This window comes from Sinocyclocheilus grahami, unplaced genomic scaffold, assembly GCF_001515645.1.
Source record: "Sinocyclocheilus grahami isolate Dianchi unplaced genomic scaffold, SAMN03320097.WGS_v1.1 scaffold222.1, whole genome shotgun sequence".
Lineage (NCBI taxonomy): Eukaryota > Metazoa > Chordata > Actinopteri > Cypriniformes > Cyprinidae > Sinocyclocheilus > Sinocyclocheilus grahami.
Window position 1 is genome coordinate 3,392,792 of NW_015505401.1, and position 26,759 is coordinate 3,419,550.

General features: G+C 38.7%; 1 protein-coding gene across 1 annotated transcript; it reads left to right on the plus strand.

Moving 5' to 3' along the window:
• Positions 1 to 43: 43 nt before the first annotated feature.
• LOC107596741 (centrosomal protein of 192 kDa-like) lies at positions 44 to 25,699 on the plus strand. The gene is made up of 45 exons (XM_016287538.1): positions 44 to 93; positions 353 to 463; positions 1,209 to 1,369; positions 1,531 to 1,592; positions 2,285 to 2,429; positions 2,539 to 2,651; positions 2,728 to 2,802; positions 4,485 to 4,634; positions 4,742 to 4,895; positions 5,006 to 5,208; positions 5,515 to 5,634; positions 5,709 to 6,108; positions 6,245 to 6,397; positions 9,685 to 9,749; positions 9,895 to 10,113; positions 10,661 to 10,802; positions 10,885 to 10,976; positions 11,066 to 12,152; positions 12,312 to 12,429; positions 12,646 to 12,805; positions 15,482 to 15,712; positions 15,889 to 16,014; positions 16,168 to 16,311; positions 16,388 to 16,451; positions 16,660 to 16,799; positions 16,935 to 17,027; positions 17,187 to 17,305; positions 18,041 to 18,226; positions 18,302 to 18,392; positions 18,734 to 18,913; positions 19,217 to 19,477; positions 19,548 to 19,669; positions 20,629 to 20,738; positions 20,818 to 20,980; positions 21,061 to 21,242; positions 21,384 to 21,507; positions 21,655 to 21,760; positions 22,757 to 22,964; positions 23,109 to 23,185; positions 23,278 to 23,373; positions 23,469 to 23,588; positions 23,794 to 23,903; positions 24,006 to 24,135; positions 25,045 to 25,103; positions 25,566 to 25,699. The coding sequence occupies exons 1-45, from the start codon at positions 44 to 46 to the stop codon at positions 25,696 to 25,698; spliced, it is 7,155 nt and encodes a 2,384-aa protein (XP_016143024.1). The 3' UTR covers position 25,699.
• The last annotated feature ends 1,060 nt before the right edge of the window (positions 25,700 to 26,759 follow it).

Consider the following 26,759-nt stretch of genomic DNA (forward strand, 5'->3'; position numbering starts at 1 on the left):
TTTGAAAGCAGTCAAAAAGAATCGTCCAATGAAATGTGCCGTTATGCTGAAGCCCCGCCCACGCAAAGAGAAACCTAGAGGCGGGATTCTCCCGTAATGGCTTCATCTTTACACTTCGACAAACACTTCTCAAAAAGCGGGGAGGCCAGTGTAACTGCAACGATTTTTAGCATTACACGGATTATCGGTGCTGTATTTGCATGAAGTAGTTGAATGGACTACTTTTATTAAGGCACAAGTACTGCTTTTCCCCTCAGGGTGAGTTGTCTTCGAAACCGATTCCTCTCAGCGTTTTTTTTGTCTGTTTATTGGAAGTAGTGTGTTATTCGAGAGTCCTTTTTGTCTTTTACAGAGTAACTGATATCCAAGCATCATATTTAGAGGATGGACAGTTTTCACTCCTGCATTCCCAAGGGTCAGATGGAGGCAGGGAAAAATTTGTTCTCAGCCTCAAAGAAGATTTGTAAGTGTTCAGCAGTTGTTAATGATTTTTTCCCCATCTGTAAGTGGGTTACAAATCAGTGTGACCTTCAATTTTTTATTTATTTGTAAGACTTTTTTATGACTAAATTTGGTAATGGGAGAGTAAAAATATTTTTAAAACGTACACCGTTCAAACTAGGCTGCTTATGTTGAAGTGTTTGGGATGTGGCTTTTAATGATGATACCTTTTTTGTAATCAGGCTCTCAAAAAGTATATAACAATTTGGATATAGATTTATCGGCCAACATATCGGTTATCGGCTTTCAAAAATAAAGAATAATCGGTTATCGGTATCGGGCAAATTTTTCATATCGGTGCATCCCTAATTTTCTGGTTCATTTTTTAGTACTTGTACTACCTAGTTATTGTGCTTATAATAGTTATAGGCTATTTGCTCTAGTACAAGTAATCAGCTGATATTTGCCAGTTTTAAGATTAATAGCATTGACAGAACTGCTAGTTTTCCATTTTGTCTACAGACAATCTTATCAGTAGGTCAATTTTTTTTCTTCAGCTTTTGAGTTAATAAATAATGTGTGTAATGTAATGTTCGTTTGACTTCAAGCTATTTTGTCTTGTTTTCCTTCATTAAGTTATGTAGTTTTGAATTTTAAACACTTTTTTTTTTTTACATTTTATTGGCCATCAGCCAGATCTGGATTATTGGGAAAACCTGTGTTGCTTGACCGAGTGTGTTCTTTTTTTATTTTATTTTGTTGTGTAGAGACAATGTAGGTGTCTTCATTGCTGCGAATCGGTTCTCTGACCTGCTGGTGAATGTTAATTTGGATGAAACCGAAACCGAATCTGCTTCTGTTTCCAAAACATCATCAGGAGGGGTGGCTGTTCCTCTTGTGTCAGGTTCTGTTCCTCATCAGACTTCTGGTATGTAATGTTTTATTTAATTAAGGCTTGTTGTTCTTAATTTTAGGGTAAAACTAATCTTTCTTACTGATAACGCATGATCAACAATTAATTACAAAATAGTGAATAACATGTATAAACTGAAAAAAATATTTTGAAATGTATATTTTATCTTTCCTTAGACCTCTCAACTGGTCTTCTGTCATTCTCTCATATCGGAGACAAAGATACATTGGCAGCTCAGGTAATTGTTGTGCTCATTGACACTTGAGCACATGAAATAGCAGTCAGAAAAACTATCATATCTATATGTTCAGAAAGTAAGATGAAATTCTTATAAATCAGTGAGATCTTTGTAACAGTGCAGCAGACTACTTGCATAAAATGCATATAAATATCAATTGCCACTCTATCTGCTAGCAATATGTCTTCGTAAGATGATAATTAAATATTTTGTTTTATAATAAAAGCTCTACAGTTTTTATTGTGGGGCGAAACATATAATTCAGAGCAAAATGTTTGACAGATGTACGAACAAACATCTTATTTTATACTCGTATATTTAATACTCACATTTTAACATGATAAAAAAAATTTAAAAAAAGATTTATGGACTTTAAGATAAACTTTAGTTGCTTCAGTCCAGTAAGTGTTTCTTGAAATATTACTAACAACATAAAATCTGTTCATACATTTACTTAATAAAAAGCAGTAAAGATTTCAAAGCAAAAAGACATGTTTACCACAACCTGAAGATGGACATTTTTGGAATTATACTAGACCTTTGACTTGCTAACAATGTAAAAACTATCAATCAGTTGACATAAGGCATGTAGTAGACTGTGTACAACAGGCTATTAGAAAAAGTTTTGATAATTTAGAGGCCTTAGAAATTTGCATATCATATGTTAGGGTTAAGCTCTCTTTTGTTCTCAGGCCACTGTGCTCCCAGTGATGATGGAGGAAGAGGAGGGTTCCGCCAGTGAAGGGACAGACAGTGAAAGGTGCAGTGGCAGCATCGCCAGCTTCCTGGCCAATGAGAAACTAATGTCTCTGGACGGCATGAACAGTGATATGACAGGTTGGTTTAATTTTTTTGTTTTATTTTATTATATGTTCCAAAAGAATAAGCTCTAAAGAACCAAGATAAGAAGGCAATAATTGATTTAAATGAACTTTTTGTCCTCTAGATGATGACATTGATGTGAACCAGCTCCATGATGAGGAACTGGAGCTGTATTTCAATAAGCTGATGCCACCTGCAATGCAGAGAGGCAGAGTAGAAGGACAAGAAATCCCTGTTGTGAGTTCTCTCTTGCTGTTTGTTTACCAAAGCTTACCTTTTTTCTTTTTAATAATATGATCTGTTCCTGTTGTAGGAGTTACCTTCCAGTTTATCTCAACCCCACTCCACTGAACCAGAATGGAACAGACACCATGATGACTATGACCAAGTATGAGTTAATGTTCCTAAAGTCAAAATAAAATCAAAATTAACCTCATTTTCTTTCTTAAAGGGGTCAAGTGATGCAATAAAAAATTTTCCTTTCTCTTTGGAGTGTTACAAGCTCTTGGTGCATAAAGAAGATCTGTAAAGTTGCAAAGACTAAAGTCTCAAATCCAAAGAGATATTCTTTATAAAAGTTGTCAACCACGCCTACCTAAAACGGCTCGTTCTAACATGCCCCCACATGTCTACGTCACTATGTGGGAAGATTTGCATAATGCCGCCCAAATGTTCACGCAAAGAAAGAAGGCGTAACTTTTATTCTCGCTGTAGTATTGTTGTTGCCACCGCCATGGAGTGAAGGTGCTGTGTGTTTCGTTGTGAAAGCGAAACTACTTTGTTTGGCCTTCCAAAAGAGGACGATATCCGCTTCGTCATGCCTAGAGCTGATCCGTGCTGGTCGCTGAGGAAATGCATAAACTTTGCGCTGTGGATCAGCGGATCGTCTTTCGAGACGAAGCGGTCATCACATGTGGTTGCCGCAAGCCTGCCGGATGCTCCTTCGTCGAATCCGCCGGCCGCGCCGTTCTCAAGTCCGCCTGCCCGCCGCCGCTCACTCTAGGCCTCCGGCCTCCACTCACTCTAGCTCACCGTGTGTTTCGTTGTGTAAGCGAAACTACTTTGTTTGGCCTTCCAAAAGAGGACGATATCCGCTTCGTCATGCCTAGAGCTGATCCGTGCTGGTCGCTGAGGAAATGCATAAACTTTGCGCTGTGGATCAGCGGATCGTCTTTCGAGACGAAGCGGTCATCACATGTGGTTGCCGCAAGCCTGCCGGATGCTCCTTCGTCGAATCCGCCGGCCGCGCCGTTCTCAAGTCCGCCTGCCCGCCGCCGCTCACTCTAGGCCTCCGGCCTCCACTCACTCTAGCTCACCGTGTGTTTCGTTGTGTAAGCGAAACTACTTTGTTTGGCCTTCCAAAAGAGGACACGACTAGAAATCAGTGGTTAAGTTGTATTTACAACACTGTTCCAGAACGGTTCAACCCAAGTATCACAGACTGTAAATACGTTTGTTATATTTAAAGAATTTGCCACGGATGATTCAAATGCGAGTTTTGAGCAGTGTAGAGTAGCGCTTGTTGTTTGTCATTTCTCCGATCACAAATGCAGACATGGTTTTATGTTTACGTGGCGCGTTGCAACGCAACGCGTAAAAAGACCGTATAAGTCGTCATAATCCGTAATTATGTCCCCACTGGATGCAACAAATGCCTCATTTATAATTGGTTTTAATGTTTTTGTTTCGTCGCTCCGGCGGGACAGGGCATCACAGTATGGTAAGGGGCGTAACATTTCCGTCACAAGCTTGAGGTATTCGGCTAATCACAATGCACTGGATAGCTGGCCAATCAGAGCACACCTCGCTTTTCCGACCGATGAGCTTTGTAAAAATTTATGCGTTTCAGAAAGGCAGGGCATTTAAGATTAACCTTAAACCACATTTCATTACACCAAATACACCAAATAATGTTATTTTATAGTATATTTTTTGAAAATATTTACTTGTGTATATATATTATATATAAATATTTAATATAAACAACATATATTTTTCTTAAATATATACATGCATGTGTTTGTATTTATATGCACGGCTAATGTTTGCTTTTACTGTGTCACACTACAGAGGGACTTTCACATGCCTGATGTGCGTCTGGCAGCCACAGGTATGGATTCTTGTCCTGCAAGTGATGAAGAGGATACAGAGGATGAACTAGAAGCTTCACGGAACCGGGGTAGAGCAAGATTCCTCCTACCCAGCATCTCCAGACAACCGGTTAGTCTTAAGCTGCTTTCTGCTTTTATTGTTATCTGTGCTTTTAATTTTTGCCCGATTTTTTTGGTAATTCAATAATTCATTTTCAGTTATTTGTATATGGTCAGGTTGGGGAGAGCCGTCGGCCACATTTTCGACCAGGTTTGGAAGGAGGAAGCTCTGATGATGAGCTACAGACGGGGGGGAGGAACCCTGACACCAGGACAGGCATTGAGCACCGCCGCTCAGCAGAGGGACAGGTCATCAACTCGCCTATTACTGGTAAATGGGTGTTTATTAAATAAAATAAAATTTGTCTTAATTAGGGTTTTTGGTTTAAACATTTAGACTGGCAGGAACTAAGTCTTATCACTGTTTTTCTGTGCCATCAGGTGATGGAGGAGGAGACGGGAGTAGTGGCAGTGATGAGGAGGGAAATGGAGGTGTATCTAGCATTCCTTTGCCTCCCACCACAGTCCAGAGCACCTATGATGTGCTTCGTGGTCTTGGCATCGTGGGTGGAAGTGGACAGATGGGACATGATGATCAGCTTCAATCTTTGCTCAGCAGATCAGGCATGATTATGCATGGCCAGGTAATGTTAGTGTCATATGAGCAATTAATAATGATCAGTGTAAAATTTTATCTTTTTAATCAACAGGAACATGCCATTCGGATTTGGGGTAACTTGCTTTTAAATGGGAAGGTTAGACAGCTTCAAAGTTAGACTACAAGCTAACTAAAAATGGCAAACTGCATACATATGATCATCTCTTAAAATGCTTAGAGGATAATTCAAAATGTGTATTTTTTATTTTTGTGTTTTAGCATGTCCTAGCATAATTATGCAAAGCACAGCACAATTACAGATTGTAATTTAATTTATTTTTGATCTCTTCAGATGGGTGATCGTGTTGGTCCAGTTGGCACAGGGGAGACTGGTCATGCTACTGTGGCATCTGGACCTGCCATTCGATGCCCAGTTAATTGGAGCATGAGTCTGGATCGACAGGAGGCTCTTGTAAGTCTTTGTCCGTATTTTTTTGCTGTTGCAAAAATTGTTGATGTTACCCTTAATACTTTTCTCCTTAACAGGATGCAATGGATAACACAGCAGAAGTTCACCTGGATTCTGTATACTTGAGGGCAGGTGCTGGTCATAACCCTCAGGACATTTCTTCTACAGTCAGCCCCTTCCTTCAGGGCACCCAGAGCAGTTTCCACCTCTCTCAGGTACTTCAGGAATCGCATAATAAAACCGAACAAGTGATCGACCTGGGCCACACTGTGGATCTTGGTGCCCTGGGCATGCGTGGTGGCCCTTGTGGGGATTCTCCAGTTCTCAATGAACAGCAGAGCACCAGCAGTAAAGATGATCAACCTGGAGAGTCTCTGGATGCTAGGTACCTTTGCCAGAGCTTTGATGAGAATCATGAGGAACATAATGATATTTGGAATCACCAGCCAGACAATTTGGAGCTTGAGTTACAGCAAGGTATCGGTCTTTTTTCCGTTTCTAATGTGATGTAGTGATGTCAGTGGGTTTCTCTGACATTTGTAGAATTACATTAAGTATTAAAAATAGTATTTGTATTTTATGATTTAGAAATTAATGTTAAGTATTTCCTTAGGCACAAATGCCACTCACAGTGTGGTCTACCAGAATGAAGAGGGAAAATGGGTCACTGATTTGGCCTATTACTCTTCCTTCGAGAAGGAATTGGAGGCCAATATGCCTGAGGAAGTTGCTATGCAGTTTCAGTCTGAAGATTTTCTTGCTGGAAGTAAGTGAAATGTTCTCATTCTACCATTTCTCAATTGAATCAACCTTGTGTTGACTTTCTTCTGCAGAACATGCAAAAATGGTGCATTTTTGCAGATTGTCGCTTTTTTCAATTTAATGAAAGTGAATGCAGAATAAAAAATATTCTGTAGTTCAATCGGCAGAGCATGTCACAAGCAATGCCAATGCATTGTAATTAAGGGGTGCAACGGTTTCGGTACGGTTCGGTATGTGCTAGGTTTAGGGAAAAACCTATTGTCAAATAAAAATAAAATAAGAATAAATAATCTAACTACAAGCAACAGCACAAATAAATACAATAGAGCAAAGATACAAATAAAATAAACAGTGCTTTTCAGGTAGGTCTAACATTAGTTTTTAGGTACAGAAATTGAATAAAGTAATCAAATGTTAAATAACATTGCATATTTGACTGTATAAATTAAAGATGAATCCTTATTAAAGTTACAAAAATGATTCAATCAAGAGCAGTGAGTGATTTCCGTGTTGTTGCTGTTTGATAAACATTAAGAAAGTGCTGTCACTTTAAGACAATGCACGGATCCAGTACACTGACGGGGCATTTTGACATAATTCTTGTGTGATTTTGTCCATTCAAGCACAATACTTCAAAGAGAGCTTAATATTTGCAGGGCTTAAAGTTCTCTGGCACCATGCCGGATCTCCGCCGTGCAGCATTTGGCAGCAGAAAAAAATAATCCTACATTTAAAATAAATAAATAAAACTTGTTGAGATCACTTTCGAGTAGGGTTATGACGGTGAGGAAATTTTCCCACCGGTTAATCGAACAAGCAACAGCACAAATAAATACAATAGAGCAAAGATACAAATAAAATAAACAGTGCTTTTCAGGTAGGTCTAACATTAGTTTTTAGGTACAGAAATTGAATAAAGTAATCAAATGTTAAATAACATTGCATATTTGACTGTATAAATTAAAGATGAATCCTTATTAAAGTTACAAAAATGATTCAATCAAGAGCAGTGAGTGATTTCCGTGTTGTTGCTGTTTGATAAACATTAAGAAAGTGCTGTCACTTTAAGACAATGCACGGATCCAGTACACTGACGGGGCATTTTGACATAATTCTTGTGTGATTTTGTCCATTCAAGCACAATACTTCAAAGAGAGCTTAATATTTGCAGGGCTTAAAGTTCTCTGGCACCATGCCGGATCTCCGCCGTGCAGCATTTGGCAGCAGAAAAAAATAATCCTACATTTAAAATAAATAAATAAAACTTGTTGAGATCACTTTCGAGTAGGGTTATGACGGTGAGGAAATTTTCCCACTGGTTAATCGACGTGTGACAACACCGATAATACCGGTATCACCATGGGGGCAGGGGCTTTTCCTCGCTTTCCTTTGCTTTTAAATAGCTTAAAAGCACCGTGCGAATTTTACTTTCACTTTCGAGTTGGCGGCAATTCGGCATCGATTGCTTGAATATAACAACAAAATACAACGTCAAACTCATTTTGGTCTAATATATATATAAAAAACACAGAACTTTTATTAACAAAACGAATAAAAATACACCATGATATAGGGCAGGCTATGCCTATTAGGGGTGCTCCGATCAGCATTTTTGAGGCCGATCGCCGATCACAGAAAGCAGTATCTACTGATACCGATCTTTTTAAAGCCTTTTTTTATCATTTATAACTATTTATAGTGATACTCCAGTCTGAATTTTTTAGACATTTATTCAGGAAAATTGAAAATGGGGGGGGAATTCCCCTCTTAGGTGACTCTTGTGAGAGGGGAAGCAGCTTTCACACAGGAGTCCGCTACTGATCCATGGCTGATTACCACAAACACAACATTTATCCATTATTTTGATTTCAAATCCAAACATTGTCACTGAAAATGCTTTTTCAGCATTGCAATTCTTTTTTTTACACAGTACAGTAATACAATCTTTCACAGACATGTTTAAACACAATAAATATAAGCAACACATTATTCAATGCTTTTTACTTTTGCATTTACTTCTAGATTTATATATTAAGTTGTTCAAGCAATTGGCAAAACATTTAAAGTACTTTTCTTACGTTATCACAAACTTACCATTGACAGAAACAGTCAGCTCTACTGCCTTTTCTTTTGCATTGAAATCTTTATTACAAGCAATCCCAATATTTTAATATTGGTCAAAGATTTTTTTTTTTTTCAAGATATTGGTTTTGCTGCTGAATTATAGTCAGCTAGTTTAATTTTAAAGCTTATATATTTTTATTCAAATGTAGTTTTTCTCTGTAATGAGGAAGTGAGTATTTAGTGGATTGTGTTTAACAAAGGGTTTAAAAGAGTGACCATTAGTTCCACAAACACAGTATTGATATTCTGTAGTGGTGTAGAAAAAAAATAGTGGATCAAAATAATCAGTTGTTTACCAAAATAATCATTAGTCAGCCCTAGATTAGTTAAAATATTTCAAAATACAACTGCATTGTTTTACTTTTTGTAATGAAAATTTCTTAAAAATAGTATTAAAATATTGCCTTGTTCTAGTGAACCAAGTATCTGTATTTTGTCTCATCTCTCTGTATTGTCACACCCCTAGTGTCGATAAGCGGTGATATAGCTCATAATTTTTCAAGTGTATGATATAGCTTTCATTCTTCAGGTCAACCATATATTCATGAAAATAAAACAGTTTGAATAAGGAAAGCAATAATTTTGCCATAGAATCCTTTCAAATGTTAAAGAAAGGACCCCCGCCCCGCCCCTGTAAAAAAGTTTTTGCTTTAACCCCTGTATTTACGCGCGTTCTGAGACGCGGGTTCACATGCTTTGGATGAGCACACGCACAGATGTTTGTGTCTTCTGGCTCTTTAATATTTAAACTGGCAAGGCTTAAATGAGTTTAGTTTAAACACAGATAGCAACGTGTGCTGTTCAGGTCTCACCCGGCATAAATGGCAGTTGTTCCAGCATACAGCACTCGCATTGAACAAAGAGTAACTGGTTTGTCCATGTTTTGTTTGTTTTTGTTGTTTTTTCTCATCGCTCTTGTAATGTGTTGGGAAGCCAGAATGCGTATCCATCAACAGAAACATGCATTAGCCGAACTCTGTTCTGAACTGTTGCACCCCTAATTGTAATTGTCTGGCAGTTATTTAGTTTCTCCTGTTGTTTGAATGGTGAAAGGCAGTCATGTGTGTTTGTAACAATATTAAGTACATTGACACATTGAATGAGTTAATACATTAAATGAATTATTTGAATTCATTGCTTTCATTGCATAATATTGTATAACCTTAGGCCAGGCCATGGACAAGATAATTGAGGATCAGGAGGAGTTTGAAAAGGACCACCAGTTTATGCAGGTATGATCGGTTCCCAGGTATTTTGAGTTCAAGCAACCTAGATCCTAGAACCTAGAAGTTTATTGTACACAAATGCTCTTAGATGTGATTCAGCAACCAAAAATGTGTTTTTTTTTGTTGTTGTTGTTTTTTTGTCTTCTGGTAGGAAGAGCAGATTCAAGCTGTAAATATGAGTGAAGTGCTGGGAGACACATCTTGGAAAATCCCAAGTAGTAGTAACATCCTCATGAGGGCCTCCCAGGTCTCCTCTGAACTTGAGCCTGGGAACCAAAGTTATCTGCGTATTTCACTGGGGGAGTTTTTTCAGAGGCGCTCTGAAGCTCTGGGGTGCCTTGGGAGCGCTGAAGAGGACAATGTTAAAAGGGTGAGGACTCTATCCCTAAGCAGATATCATCTAAGGTAACATCCTCACTGAAATCTAACCTCAAAGTTGTCTCATTTGGAGCACTCTGTGTGTTACACAAATGACTCTAGCCATGTGAAGTGCACCAACAACCTGATTACAATTGCAAAACTGTTTCTGTAGATCAGATTAGTATGGCACTAGCAACGCAAATATTAAGAGATCACTTCCTATGATATGCATGAACTCAATGTGGGTCTTGAATGCAATGCAAGTCAATGCTGGTATCAAATCTGGCCAGACGATACGTTAACAACCTTCCCATCAAAAATGTGCCTCGAATGCCGTAGAGCAGAGGCATTCAGTTCTGTTCCTGAGTAGTCAATGTCAAGCCAAGTTTAGCTCAAACCTGCCCAAACACACTTGCCTGGATGTTTCTAGTAATTCTAAAGACATTGATTAGCTGTTTTGGATGTTTAAATATTATTATAGCTAAACTCTGATGGAAGGTAGCCCTTCACAACCAAGCTTAAATGATAGTTATTCAACCATTTATTTGTTTTTTTAGCCATCTTTTGGATACTTCATTACATCCCCTGAGAAGAGGAAACCTGTTGCGTTACTTCGACCCTCAGATTTGTTCTCCAGAGGAAGCTCCATCAACATTGAGACAGTTACGCAAAGTGATGCTGATGAGACACTTAATCCAGGTGCGTTCACCATATTCATTAGTTATTTATTTAATCATTGTTTTTTCTTAAGTCATTTTGATGTCCTTTATGTGATCTACAGATGATCTAGATAAGACTCTTGAGACCAACACTGCTGAAGCCACACATGAGAATAATGTTCCACCGCAAAGAACTGAGGGACAGGTTTCCCAGGTATTGATAACCAGTTAGCTTTGGACTGCTGCCACAGAGTCTTTTAAAAATTAGCAAAACTGTTGACACTTTTTGTCTAATTTGATTAGATCTCTGCACAATATGGAGATAAGGAGAGTTCTGGCCATTCAGAATCACCCAACCCCAGCAGCAGTCTTCTGCTCAGCATCAGTACAATTGCATCTGCAATTGCTGATGCCTCCATCAGCTCAGATCCAGCACAGCTTGCTGCCATGATCATGGAGCTGTCCAAACGGAGCCGCTCTAAAAGCCGTCAGCAAGTAGCAGAAGAGTCGATTATGAGTCCTGATTCTGTAGCAGCCATAAATCAAAATGGGCTGCTGGAGGATCTGCAGAAGACCACATCAGTGGGTGACCTTAGTACTCCTGACATGGAGAAATATCTGAAGAGGGCTGAGGTCTCAAGTAGTGACAGTGATGGATCCACCTCACAGTCCTGCTTGGACATCCTCACTTTGGCTGATAGTTTGGCCAGTTCTAACAAGCTGACTCAACAGCAGTTGGCGCCTCTGGAAAATGGATCCATCCATAACAATGAAGAGCAAGCAGTAGGCAAAACATTTCAAAAACTGGCAGGTAATGCGTCGAAACAAACAGAGGGTACTTATGTTGTGTCACCAAATCCAAGGTCAGATGTCAAACGAAGTGCAATTCCTCGACCCAAGTCAAGCAGTTTACCAACTACCACTGTGTATCCAGCCAAAAGATCTTTAGGTTCTGGGCAGTCATCATCTTCCACATCCTTCAAATCAAAAACTGTTGATTTCAAATCTGGCATTGAGAAAAACAAAAATGACTATCGTGCAGCACCATCCACCAATAAAAGTGTCCCTGAATCCAAGATCAAAATAGGAACGGCTCGATCACCAGTAGCCAGCACTTCCACCACAGGTAACCGCCGCTCTCTGAAAGGTGAAGGGACCATGTCAACTCCTGCTTTTTCCCCAAAGACCTCACCTGGCCTTTGCCGTTTTGAAGTATCGTCGTTGAAGACCTCCCCACACAAACCCAAGACAACAGGAGGCCGGGCAGACAAACCTGCCATTAACCAGGCACGATCACCCAGAAGCCCTAAAGCCACTCAGTCAGTTTCAAAAGAGAAAATTGCAGCTGTTGATCGTCAGGATTCCCTGCCAACAACACAGGAAAAATTTGGTATCTCTTTTCTTTTTCTTTTTAAACAAATACAAAACCAGCAGTATTATAGATTTAGCATGTTAAAAATCAGCGTGAAATGTTGCTTAATGTGCTTGAACACCATGCAAGCTTCAGAAAATTTGGGACATCAACTTTATTTACTACTTTTTATTGAAGGCTCCCCTGAGAGCAGTGTCCCTGGTGTTGTGGAGGTCACCCATTGTAATTTCAGACCATCCACTTCCCCTCTTACCCACTCCAGTCCAAGCCAGACCTCCGTTCCAAGTGGATATGGGTAAAAAATTGTTTATCTAACAGAATTGCATATTGCCTTTTTTGTGGTGTAAGCCACTTTCATTTGTGAGGAGGGGAGATGATTCTTATTTGTTTATTTTTTAATTATTGATTATTGTTAATCAACCGTAAGTTATTGTGTAATGTGTTTTAAGTGGTTCAGTACATGGATAAATAATGGCCTGGTTTGACACTTATCCTTGTGTTTTGGAAATAGAGAGATGTCTCCATGTTCCCCTAGTAGTGGAAAGGCTCAGAGGAGTCCTGCTGGCGATACAGGTTCCCCTCAGTCCCATTGTTCAAGCCCATCTCTCAGTAGACTGACTTATCTCTCCATTAATGAGAACACTTGCATGCCCACCCTTGATCACCATAAGGTGAGTGTTTAACCCCATCTTATTTTTATGTGGATTACAATATAAACCAATTAGCTATTTAGGAAGTAAATTTGTTGCGGTTCCTCAAAAGCCTGATGTTTTATAATTGATGCTAGGGATGGGCAATAAAACGATAACGATAATTTTTGCAATATAATCTTTGAAACAATATCACTCATTAGAAATTGCAGAAACTAAAGATATTTATTTTGTTTAAAAAATGCCTGAAAAAGTGCAAAAAAAAATCATTCAAAAACATAGCCTTTTACTTGGAGCCCCTGCCCCTTTAATTGGCGGTGCAAAAGTGCCCTTTTGGTTCCGTCAAGGTGCCCCCAGAACCCCCATAACGCAAATTCCACGAAAAGTGACACCCTAACCCCTGTGCACACCAGTACATTAAAGTGATATTTTGGTTTGCATAGATTAGAACTTCTTCTATATCTAGATTTATCTTAGGACTGTATTGATTATTGTAACACTATCCGGGGTCGTCACATGTGATTGCCGCAAGCCTCCTTCGTCGAATCCACGCCGTTCTCTAGCCCTCCGGCCGTTCCTCACTCTCTGCTCACTCTAGGCCGCTGTGTTTCGTTGTGAAAGCGAAACTACTTTGTTTGGCTTTCCAAAAATGGACACGACTAGAAATCAGTGTTTAAGTTGTATTTACAACACTGTTCCAGAACACTTCAACCCAAATATTCAGATGTGTGCAGCACATTTTATGGAGGACTGTCTACTGATCCTGGTTGAGTAGACTACAATGCCGGCTGTTCTGACTCACAGATTTTAAGTAAGTTTTTTTTATATTTAAAGGGAGTTTTTTGGGCAGTGTAGAGTAGGGCTTGCTGTTTGTTATTTCTCCGATCACAAATGCAGACATGGTTTTATGTGTACACGGCGCGATGCAACGCGTAAAAAGACAGTATAAGTCATTTATAATCCATAATTATGTCCCCACTGGATGCAACGAATGCCTCGTTTATAATGGGTTTTCATGTTTTTGAATCATCGCTCCGGCCGGACAGAGCATCATCACAATATGGGAGGGGCGTAACATTTCCGTCACACGCTTGAGGTATTTGGCCAATCATAAGGCACTGGATTGCTGGCCAATCACAGCAAACCTTGCTTTTCAGATCGATGAGCTTTGGAAAAATCGACGGGTTTCAGAAAGGCGGGGCATAGAGGAGAAACAATAATGTACAGTATGTGGAAAATAATGTTTTCTGAACCTTAAACCACATAAACACATTTCATTACACCAAATACACCAAATAATGTTCTTTTTATCAACATCATATGACCCCTCATATGAAGAGAGATTGTGTTGTGAGTGTAGGGCTGGGCAATATATAACAAAAAATTATAACTCTATATTGTCAATTTATAAGATATTCGATATATCTCAATATGTTTGTATTTGTTTTTAAATAATTTAAAAAAACATGAATTTCTTTTGCCCCCATTAAAAAAAACAACAAAAACAATTTAGAAGTTATTGTTACAAAGTAAATACAAAATGTTTAATGCAAATTTAAGCAGTTAAAAAAAATCTACACCAAGTGATCACTTACTGCTTTTTATTAAATGAACACATGTATATGTAACTGAAGTATGGCAAAACAAGTACAGACATATACACCCATATATAATTAATACCAAAGACTTATGCACTCTCTCCGTCTATATTATGAAAACTGGTAAAACAAATAAAATATTATAACAGTGAAATTCCTAATAGTAATTCCAAATTGCCGTAGCCTATGTTTCTTTATTCAAACAACAGCGGTTGTGTAAGTGCATTTATTCAGCGATCACAATCGCAAACAATACAGTCCAGATCTCATGACAGAACACAGACTGGTTGAGTGACACTTTCATTTATATCGCTAAACTCCAGCTTGTTTGTTGGTGTTTTTAGATCATCGGTGGCGGTGCTTCCGCAATGAGGAGCGAGCGCGTGCGCATGTTTGCCAGATTGCTTCAAATAAGCAAAACAATGGGCAGAAAATGTATGCTTGTAACAGCGAAGCTTTTATTCGGGGATTTGAACTATTGATATCTGGCAACCGCACTAATGAAAGCTCGCGAAGTAGAGGCGTGTAGAGCAGTCCGCAATAACATGTTGTCTCCTTTTTTGGACGTTCGCCGCATTCTTTTGGGAAAGTATGCTTGAATTTGAAATATTCGATATTGACGATATTTTCAAATTTTACATCGTCAAAATTATTGTGATATTATCGCTAATATTCGATATATCGCCCAGCCCTAGTTGTGGGTAATATAGTTTATCCAAAAATAAGATGTCTCATGTCTTTTTTTTTTTATTTTTTTATATCGTTATGACTTACAAAAGGAGATATTAAGCAGAGTGATGCATCAGTCAGTCAGTTACATTTTCATGCAGTTTATTAAATGGTGAATGAGAATGTCTGTCATTCCATTTTGTGTGCCAAATATATTTATTTGTATTATAAAAAAAAAAATTTAATTGTATAGTAGTAATGTAAATGACATTTTCAAAAGCTGAAGGGATAAACGGGGGGTCTTTGAATATTTTTGTGGTCATTGGGAGGCCTTGCAGTCAAAGTTTGAGAACCACTGGTGTAATGGAGACATGTCTTATTCATTCAGTCCACTTTTGTGTGCAGTATTATAATTGTCATTTCATTACAGGTGGAGTCTCTCCCATTCCAGTGGCTGATAGTAAAGAATAAGACCATAATTGGACCCAAATGTACAGAAGAACAGAGGGTTTTATTTATAGCACCAAGGTCTGGACTGTATCAGTATACTCTCAGTGTGTCATCCTGGCCTGCATCTGCAGAGTCAGAGACTGTGGCGCATGCTGAAGTCTTTGCTAAGAAAGTGGTGCTGATCGCTGTGGCTGAGAACCCAGTGATCGAGGTTAGAGTTCCCTTTGTCCCTGTTGCCAGTTTCAGAGCACTAATACTGCATGTAATTGAATTTTTTTTATGCACAGGATTAATAGTATGGCAGTTTTATCCTTGAAAGTTGTTAATATTTTTCTGTAGGTTTTTTTTTAGAAGTTATTTATTATTTAATTTTTTTTAATTGAATAGGTTGATGTTGGAAAGACAGGCTGTCTGGACTTTTGGGACATGCCGGGGGGCAGTTCCAAGGCCCTGCCGCTCAAGCTGGTCAACAGGACTCATGCCACTGTGCCTATTCGACTAGTTATCAGTGCGGTCAGTGAGATCTGTCTTTTTGGATTTGAAAAATGTTTACCTTATTTGTGTATGATGTATTTCTGTATGTGTATGAGACTTCTGACTGAAAACTTAGACCTCATCCAATGGCATGTTGAACAAATTCAAGGACAAAGGTTTTGTCTTTCACAGAATGCATCAGCATGGCATTGTTTCGGCTTCTCGAAGAGCCCAGTTGCCATGACCACGGATGGTTCCCTTCATACTGGCTCAAGTCTGACCTCGCTTTCAACTTCATCAGTCATAAACCATGTGCTGCATGCCAGTTATGCAGAGGTGAATATTTCTTTAAATTACTTTCTGATTTGATGGCAGTTTTGACTGTTTAAATACATTTTTATTCATTCTTCAGAATCAAGAAAGCTGCTTGGTGTGGGTTCATTTCAGTGCACCACAGAAGTACATTTCAAGTTCAGGTATGCATGTAAACCTTAACACTGATACAGGTTGAACATTTCTTAACTGGTGTCTAGTTTTATTTTAGTGTCATTGAGATACTATTCTAGTTTTAAATATATTTTGACTTTTAATTTGTATTTTTAGTTAACTATAGTAACCCTGCCCTCTATACAGCAAAATGGATCACAGACTGAACATGAGATGCTGTATTTTTTTTTGATGCAGGTGAGTTGGGGCCAGCTGATGAATACAGTGCACGGGTGGATATTGAGGTGGACAGTCCAGGCCCCAGTCATGTGATTCAGAGTGTAGCCCTGAGGGCAAGGTCAGGCACTCCCAGAGTGCATGCACCCAAAGACCTGCAGGTAATGGATAAAACATGTCACAAGACACACTTAGCTTTTTGAGGTTATGAAATGGCTTCAGTTTTATTTTTTATTAATTTATTTGATTATTTACTAGCTTGATGTTGCTTATTTACTACCTGAATGTCTGTACAGACGGTGTGTCTTCAGGCTCCTTTGGGGCAGACAGCCAAGCAGACTCTTCCTTTAAAAAATGCAGGCAACATTGATGTTCTACTCCGAGTAAAGGTACCTGATCATGAGCTTTACTTTTTAACACAATTGTATGTTTCATACATTGACTATAAATAGCCTTGAATGTGCCTTGCAACAACACTACAGTGTTAATCTATGTAGCTTAGCCTTTGCTGTGAATTCACTCCTTGTTTTCTTTGGGCTGTTTTTCAGAGTACTTGTGGAGACAGCCGTTTCACTGTGAGGCCAGAGGAACTGACTCTGAAAGCTGGAGAGGAGCAGGGTGTAGTGGTCTCCTTCACTGCCCAGGACAAACAGAAACTCGGGGAGAGGCATGTTCAACAGATTGTACTTTTATGCCTTTTTGTTTGCATCTGAGGTTTTTATTTATTACTTTTATTAATTTCGCTACAGTTCAGATTGTCTGAAATCTAGTTTGACTCTTTAGAGGGGGAAGTGTATTTTTAAAATATTCTTGCTACTTCGTAGTAGGGGCTTTTGCACCGCATAGTTCTAGGAACTAGCCAGCATGGTGGTTCCTAGAGAACCAGTTTCCCCCTCGGGCCGTTTTCCTGGTTGCATGCAAACCAGCAACGGGAACTCTGAAGCGGCCACCAGTGATGTCTTTGTCTAATTAGTGAATGGAAGACATGTGATCAGAGCTTCGTGATAACGGAGATGGAATGTTGAACGCACAATTTACACTATTGAAAGAACGTGAAAATCTGACAATCTGCGATAACAACTTTAAGTTTTACATATCATCAAGGCTGAGAAAAAAAAACACAGCGCTGCAGACAACAAGTAGCTAAATGCAATTATCGCTGTTTTCCATGTTTGCCAATCAGCGTACACTTGCGACACTGGTAGTTCCTATAGAACTGTTTTAAACCCTACTCTAAAGTATGAGCTAATTTTGTTAGCCCCCAAACGGAGTTCCTAGAACTAAATATGTTCCTATTTCCTGCAGTGCGAAAATGCCTACTTCCGCCAATAGTTCTAGGAAGGTTCCTCTGGTGCGAAAGCCCCTAATGTACTTTCGGGTAACATTTGATTTCTTTTCTCAGCATGTTGACGATTTTGGTTCTACCCAGTGGACCTCAGTATGAGGTGATGCTGAAAGGAGAGACGGTCCAAGGAGTTTCTGGGAAAGTAGTATCTCTACCTGCTGTGTTATCACAGGCTGAGGTCCCACCCATCCTCTCCAACAAACAGTTCATGGCATGGGGAGGGGTTACCCTGGGCAGAGCAGTGTGAGTTTACATAGCCATAGAAACTGCCATTTCATAAAAGTGAATTGGATGGAGATGATGCTTTTGTGTTTGTAGGCAACAGAAACTGGTGCTAAGGAACAATTCACCCACTACATCACAGCAACTCAGACTGCTCATTAGGGGCCAAGACCAAGACTGTTTCCAGGTAAGCTAACACATTGAGAAATTTCGTTTTAGACACTGAGATCTATAATATATGGAGCTCCTAAGGGGGCATGATGATGACAAAGTATTTCATAACAATTAGTAATCATTTTTTCAACACTTCATATTCTATTTTATAGTATAGTAGTATTTTGTCATGCGAGTAATCGTAGGTAATGGATAAATATGCATTCTGTCCCAAGATTGCTGTAGGTACAGCAATTATGAGCAGCCAGCCAACCAGTTCATTGGTTTTGTAGAGCCAGTGGCAATATATTCACATCTGTCTATCCATTTATCCTTTCTCCCACTTGTCTGTTTCTGTGAATCTCAACCCTGCAGCTGCAGAGCTCATTCGGCCCAGATGAGCGACTGACACGTAACAGAGAGCTGTCAATCAAACCCAAAGAGGATGTGACTGTTCATCTGCTCTTTGCTCCCACCCGTGTTGCATCCATGCTGGCCAAACTGGAGATCAAGCAGTCTGCTGCACGTGCCTCCCAGCCTGGGGTCAAGTTCACTGTGAGTTTATTAATAATGCCTCATAAACCGTAATACTGTTGTAAATACTAGAGGTCGACCGATAGTGGTTTCCCGCTCTGTTCAGCGTGCAGTATCACGTGTCTAAACAAATAGCACATGCTGTCAGTGACCCTTCTCAGCCGCTCCAGCAACGGATGCAACCCGGAAAACTATCGGCATGGATTTTTGCCGATAACCGATAGTTCTAGCAATCAACTATCGGTGCCGATTAATCGGCAAAGCCGATACATCGGTCGACCTCTAGTAAATACTTGGTGTTACATTTTAGCGTGGTGTTCTCAGATCCCTCTGTCAGGCTATGGCGGCACGAGTAACGTGATCCTGGAGGAGTTGAGGAAGCGTTCTGAAGGCTATGTGGCCACGCTGAGTGGAGTGCAGGCAGGACGTGTCAGGAAGCTTTGTGTGTGTGTGAGAAACACGGGTTCACGTGCTGCTTTCGTGAAAGCGGTATCCTTCAGCAATCTTCAAAATCGAGCTGTCATGGACTCAACCATTATTAGCTTGTCCCCTTCACAGTTTGTCCTGAAAGAGCGAACACAGGAGGTGAGCCAAGTGCATGTTTTGTTTTAATGCCTGTATATGCTTGGAAGATTTATCAATGCTGTTTCTGCAGGTGATCACAATAGCAATGAAGGCTTCACGCAGAGAGCAGGCTATCTGTCAGTCTGGTGCAGCTCTTCTTGCCACTGTCTGCCTCTTCTGTGGGGACGAGGTGTCTCGACAACAGTTCAGGAAGTCAGTGGCAGTTCTCATTTGACTTGAATTCTCAGCTTAAATAAGAATATTTTAAAAACATTTTAGTGTTAAAATAGGAGCTTATTTCTTTCTTTTACGTTTTTCAACAAAAATCTTTTCTATTTAGTATTTTAAAAAATGTCTGAGAATTTTTTTGAAAAAAATTAATTGAAAGATCTGTGACTTGATGTCTGAATCAAAAATAGGCAGATGACACGTTTGAGTAATTTATGTACTTTTGCAGTTAAACATTTATTTTAAAACTAACCAAATAAAAATGTATACTTTCTAAGAGCCCTCTATCTTTTCAATTGAACAAAGTATTGAATAAAGTTTTGCATGTAGCCATGCATAGTTCCCTGTAGACCTTTTTAGAAATGAAATACAATTACTAGTATATTATTCCCACTAACCAGCTAGAGATATGACCTCCGATATTCTTATTAAATGTCTAATCTGTGAAACTTAATCTGTGAGAGGACAGTTCAGTGTATTTTTACACATTTAGTCTTTTTTTTTAATTTTTTTATCTGTTTTCAAGGTTACTACAAATCAAACCAGAAGCAGGGAATAAAGTACTTAATTGAAAGATCTGTGACTTGATGTCTGAATCAAAAATAGGCAGATGACACGTTTGAGTAATTTATGTACTTTTGCAGTTAAACATTTATTTTAAAACTAACCAAATAAAAATGTATACTTTCTAAGAGCCCTCTATCTTTTCAATTGAACAAAGTATTGAATAAAGTTTTGCATGTAGCCATGCATAGTTCCCTGTAGACCTTTTTAGAAATGAAATACAATTACTAGTATATTATTCCCACTAACCAGCTAGAGATATGACCTCCCTGATATTCTTATTAAATGTCTAATCTGTGAAACTTAATCTGTGAGAGGACAGTTCAGTGTATTTTTACACATTTAGTCTTTTTTTTTATTTTATTTTATCTGTTTTCAAGGTTACTACAAATCAAACCAGAAGCAGGGAATAAAGTACTGTCTGAGAACAGCTTATTAAAAAGTATCCCATTTGATGAAATGTTCCTTGGAGAGGAGCAGGTTCAAGAGGGTAAGATGGCAAGGATTTGCTCAAAATGAATTAGTTTAATCAATTAACTGACCTTGATTGTGGCTTTATTTGTTTTCAGCCTATGATCTGCCTCAAAGGCCAAATGAAGCCCAGATTTTCTATAGCAACATGAGCAAAGTTATGCTGTCGCTATTTGGCACTATGGAAATGTCAGACTCTGGAGAGAGTGACCATATGGAGTCCGTCAGGCCTTCACAAAGGCACACCTCTGAATCAGACAGGTAAACATCCTCAATGAACAACATACTGAACAGAAATGAATGCTTTCAGATTTCAGCATGCTGATGAAGTTAATGTGTAGTTCTCTACTCAGCGGTTTGGGGTCATCAGGGCGCTACATCAGTAATGTTTCCCTGGATGTGCTACCAGTCAAAGGTCCTCCATTAAGTCCATCGGAACCTGTGCTGAAACAAACAGAGCTGAACCTAGAGAACACCTGGAGCATCAAGCCTGAACAGCTGGTTCTCACTGCACCCACTATCAGTAAGACACATTTGAGTTTAAAAAGTGATATTAAAAATGACCTCAGGTGGTTTTAATGAATGTTGTTTGACTCAAAGAAAATGCACTTAGCAAGTGAATGCTTCTCCCTCCAAATGTTGTCTTCTGCTTGTTCATTTGCAGACAGTGTGGCTGACACCAGACATGTGCAGATACTGAACCGCTCGAACAGAGAGCTGAGCTTTGAGCTGTCCTGGCCAGCTCACTGCCTAACCATCACCCCACAGCACGGAGTCATTGAACCTCAGTACGAGACTTGCATATAAACAAACATCGGGAAAATCAATGACTTTTTGTTCTCATTTTTAATTGAAAGTACATAGCTTATATAAATGTTTAGCATTTAACAAAATCTATAGCCGTATTTTGTTTTCTTTTTTTTTTTTTTTTTCAGGAGCCACTTGCAAATCCTCATCAGTCCCAATCCTTCTCTTGCAACCAAATCCTCCATGCTGCCCTGGAGTGGACAGATCTATGTACAGTGTGATAATCAACAGAAGGTATTCATTTCTGGAGATTTGTGTGTTATGTCTGACTGAAGAGGGAATGTATAAGTTTTCTATGATTGTTTTTAAGTTCAAGACATGGTTTCTAGTTCATAACATGCTGTTGAATTTACAGTAATGAACTTGCATATGGAACAACACATCTTTTTTTTTTTTTATCCAAAGAAACTCCGATTATGTGAATTCTTCTGTACAAAATGGAGATAATACAATACAGTGCTGTTCAAAAGTTTGGGATCAGTAAGATTTAAAAAAAAAAAAAAAATTTTATATAAAGAAGTTTCTTATCTACATCAAGGCTGGATTTATTTGCACAAAAATTGTGAAATCTTATTGCAATTTAAAATAAGTTTTCTATTTTAAAGCAGCACTATGTAACTTGGCGCTCTAGTGGTTAATAAACAGAACTGCACACATCCCGCGGAAGAACATTACAAACGGAGCTACAGGTGCATCTCAATAAATTAGAATGTCGTGGAAAAGTTCTTTTATTTCAGTAATTCAACTCAAATTGTGAAACTCGTGTATTAAATAAATTCAGTGCACATAGACTGAAGTAGTTTAAGTCTTTGGTTCTTTTAATTGTGATGATTTTGGCTCACATTTAACAAAAACCCACCAATTCACTATCTCAAATTAGAATACTTCATAAGTGATACTTTTTTCAGGATTCTTTGATAAATTTAAAAAGAACAGCGATTATTCAAAATATAATTTTTTTTTGTTACAATATACACTACTAATCAAATGTTTGGGGTCATGTGATGCTGGAGTAATGGCTGATGAAAATTCAGTGCTGCATCACAGAAATAAATGATATTTTAAAGTACGGTATATTAAAATTGGAAACCAATATTTCACAATATTACTGTTCTGTATTTTTGATCAAATAGATTTAAAAACATTAAAAATCTTACTGATTCTAAACTTTTGAATGACAGTGTAGATGCGCTCTCTGTAACTCCCATCCTTATGTCTCTTTCTCTAAAGTCCATTAAAGTTCAGATCCGGCAAGATCTGGCCATGGATGTTTCTGCCACTAGCTGCGCCATGGACCGCTCTTTACGCCCACTGCCACCTCAAGCTGAGACCCCTTTAGTACCAGGACAGAAACTTCAGAGCAGCAGCACCCAGCCTCAGGTTGAGATCAAGAACCGAACGCTGGTCTTCCCTCCCACTGCCTCTGGAGAATCATCAGGTAAGTACAGAACCTGTCAACTGAATATTTTCTTTTTTGTACAGTAACACAATTTTGATTGATTTGAGACACTGACTTTCAATAGGATTCTGAAATCTTGGCCTATTAAAATGTAAAAGGAAAACAATTGTTTTCTTTGTGCAGAATGTTCTCTGGAGGTGGAGAATCATGGAGAGGAGGTCAGATGGTACCTCTCTTCATTTGCTCCTCCATATGTAAAGGTGTGTGATGCTGGCAGTTATGTAAGAATTTTGAAAGCTTTCGTTCCTGAGGGATTTATTGATTTCGACTTCACTGTTGTCTGTTGGATCAGGGTGTCGATAGCGGTGGAGATGTTTATCGTGCCACATACTCTGCCTTCAGATGTGAGAAAGCATCTGGGACTCTGGGGATTCAAGAGAGGATGCAGGTAGGGGTGTGGATGCGTCAAACATCATCTCGTCTCTGACAGATCTAGAATTTTCTTTCAACTGATTTAAGTTTTCTGTTTTGTTTTGTAAAAAGGTTCCATTCGCTTTCCTTCCACGTGACCGGGGAGATTATGCGCAGTTTTGGGATTTGGAATGTCACCCAACAGCCAAACCTCAGCACAAGAGCCGTGTTCGCTTCCAGTTGTGTGGTGCTGTAAGTCTATTGAATGCAGAGTTCTACTTTTTTCTGTATGCGATTTTCATAGCTAGGCTAAACTAATGTAACTGCCCTATTAATTTGCCTACTAACAACATTGACTATTAGCTAAAAGTGCCATTTCAGTCATAAATAAAGGACACTAATGCAGAAGGAGGAGTGGTAGTACTTCCCTGTTGAGTGTATTGATTCATGTGTGCAGGGCATAAGAGCAGGAGAAGCATCGAGTGTTAAAGAAAATTGCTCCTTGGTGAAAACGGAAGCCACTGTGAAGAACAGGAAGAGACTGGATTCTGCAGGCTCAAAGACTGGGTAAGGCTTGTATTCCTGTTAGAAATCTGACCTATAGAGGAAGACTTCTTTCACTGCTAAAATGTCATGGGCAATTTTGCGGTTTATTTCCAATTAATTCAGATCTTCAACTGAGAATCAGAAGAGGGGCGTTTATGCACCTCAAAGTCTGTACACATTTCCTGCCACACGAGTGGGCGCCACCAGCACACTGAAGGTTAACTTCAGAAATAACTCCTCCAACACACATGAGGTGAGAACATAGGGCTGCACTAGTCAGCACGCTAAGTAAACAAGTCAGATGACGTTTGTAAAGCGGCAGCAGCTAATCAAGAAGGTCACTTTACAGTTGTTTAAAGTCCTGTTTCTATGTGGAAAAACGCATTAAAGCAATAGTTGACTCATAAATGAAAATGTACTTGCATTTAGATGTAGATTAGTGTTTTTTTCCCCCATCGGAATAGATTTAGAAAAATGTAGCAGTACATCCCTTGCACACCAAAGGATCCTCTGCAGTGAATGGGTGCCATCAGAATGAGAGTCCAAACAGCTGATAAAAGCATCATAATAATTCACAGTAATGTACGTCTGTGAAGTGAAAAGCTGTGTTTGTCGTAAATTCATCAAAACTTTTCAAACTTCAAGTCCTCAATATTAATGATTTCTCCAGTTAAAGTCATTTATTTCATTTGATTCAGGTGAGAAATGTGAACAGTCTTTTTGATTTTTTAAAAAAATGTTTACATCAACAAATATCGATTATGGACTGGTATTTTGAGCATTAACTGATGGACTTTGGATTACTGTGATGCTTTTATCAGCTGTTTGAAATCTCATTCTGACGGCACCCATTCACTCCAGAGGATCCATTAGTTAGCAAGTAATGTAATGCTAAATTTCTCCATCCATTCTGATGAAGAAACAAATGTGTCTACATCTCGGATGGCCTGAGGGTGAGTACATTTTCTGGAAATGTTCACTTTTGGGTGAGCTATTCCTTGAAGAGGTCACAGAGCAACCATGTAATTATAAAAAAATACATTCAAGTCTAACAAATTCAGTCACTAAATGGTCTTTGCATGTTGATGAGTGCAGTGTTATTACTGCTTCTCCTAAATGTGTGGCATGAAACTTACTTTGAGGTTTTCTAATTGACTTGCAGCTAAAATTCATAAGTCCTAAAGAGCCTTTCCACATCAAGCATTCAAATTATTCTCTAAGGTGAGTCACAATCTCTCTTGCTTCCTCTTTCTCTAGTAGTAGAAAGTCTTACTGTTTGCACAAGCCAATTTAAGGAAAAATAGCAAGTAGAAAGATTTTATTGAAGCGTTCCATGTCACTTCCTGCTGCCAGTGCCTGATGTGAAGGCTCTGATTCAGAGCTCAGCCACAGGTCAGATTTGTGTGTGTGGTTTGTGGCACAACATGCATTTTACTATATGCATGTATTTGTGTACTAAATGTGTAGTGTCATAAATCATTTTTAGTTTGAGTTACATTTTAAACTGACAAACTTCTTCCAATATTTTGTTATTCGTACTATATCAGTTGGCGAGAGAATGTGGAAATGTTTTTGCAGTTTCTTGTGTTGATGTGAAATAAATTCACTTTCTTTCCATTTACTTTTTTGCTCTGTAGCATTACAAGCTAGTTTGGTTTACTATGTCTGCATGTGCTTTCCTAGATCACAACACTACATCAACCTCCCTGTTCAGTTCGTGCCAGCCACTGCGGGCCAGTTTTCCGGCACGCTACTCGTACAGACGGACACAGACGCTAAACTGATCGTAGAGCTCAGTGGAGAAGCCTTGCCATGAAGACCAGCTCAACAGCCACTCACCGCCAGCAGAGGACACTGCAGGACGTAGCTAATAATCAAGAGACATCACTTGAACTTTGTTCGTCTAAATGCTTTGCAAAAGAATGTCTGACTCTGTTTTCCACCACCCTGGGTTTTTGTGATTTTGTTGACCGCTATCATCATATAGTTACGGCCTTTTGGATAAGCACCATACAATATGGATATTATATATCCAGAATCACAACTTTATGGTGGCAAAAAAACAAAAATGACAACAGTTTATCACCTTTCTATCACTGATGTAAAAGATATCAGTTTTAGTCATTTTCTAGGATTTGTTTCCTTTCGTGTAACCGTTAATATGCGCTCACCTGTTGATAAGTGTTATCACATAATGAAGATGGACGAATATTTTAAAGAAAGATCTGCATCACCATTAGTTGGAAATTGCACATGCTTTATACAGCACAAAAAAAATAGTTTTTTTCTTTTTCTTTGTGTGTGTGTCCTGTGTATTTATTTTAAATCCGTTCTTGATAAATAAAAATTCTTAATTTTATTTATTGGCAAGTTGTCTTTGTCTTCCACTAATGTGTATCCTTATTTAACTTGTGTCCTATTTATTCACAACTGGTTATTTTATTAGGCAATCAACATTTAAAAAAAAAAAAAACTATTTATAATCCATTCATTTTTTCCATTCAAGACAAGCATTAGATTTTAGAATTGTATTTGTTCAATTGAAATTTTTATTTTCATTAAAAGTAAAAGAGGGAAAAGGGCATTAAAACTAATTTTAAATATATCCATATGTCTGAAGATATACATATATAGGGCCTAAATTCATGTGCAACACCGTTATGTTATAATTTGATTATATTGATTCTCTAGTTTACACAGGCTCCTGCAATTCTTCCTTCAAAGGTTTTCAAACAATTACTTAAATACATGATCCATCTTAACAGACTGTACATCCTTCTTTTCAATCAAACGACTGTTACCAAACGGGTAACGAAGCAAGGGAAGTTAGCTCAGTAGGATGTTCAATATGAAGACCGTTTTAGTCCATGATGGGAT

Coding starts and splice junctions, on each gene's coding strand:
- LOC107596741 (XM_016287538.1), top strand. CDS start 44: ATGCTGAAGCCCCGCCCACGCAAAGAGAAACCTAGAGGCGGGATTCTC. Junction 2,430..2,538: donor CATGAACAGTGATATGACAG/GTTGGTTTAATT, acceptor TTTGTCCTCTAG/ATGATGACATTGATGTGAAC. Junction 6,109..6,244: donor GGAGCTTGAGTTACAGCAAG/GTATCGGTCTTT, acceptor GTATTTCCTTAG/GCACAAATGCCACTCACAGT.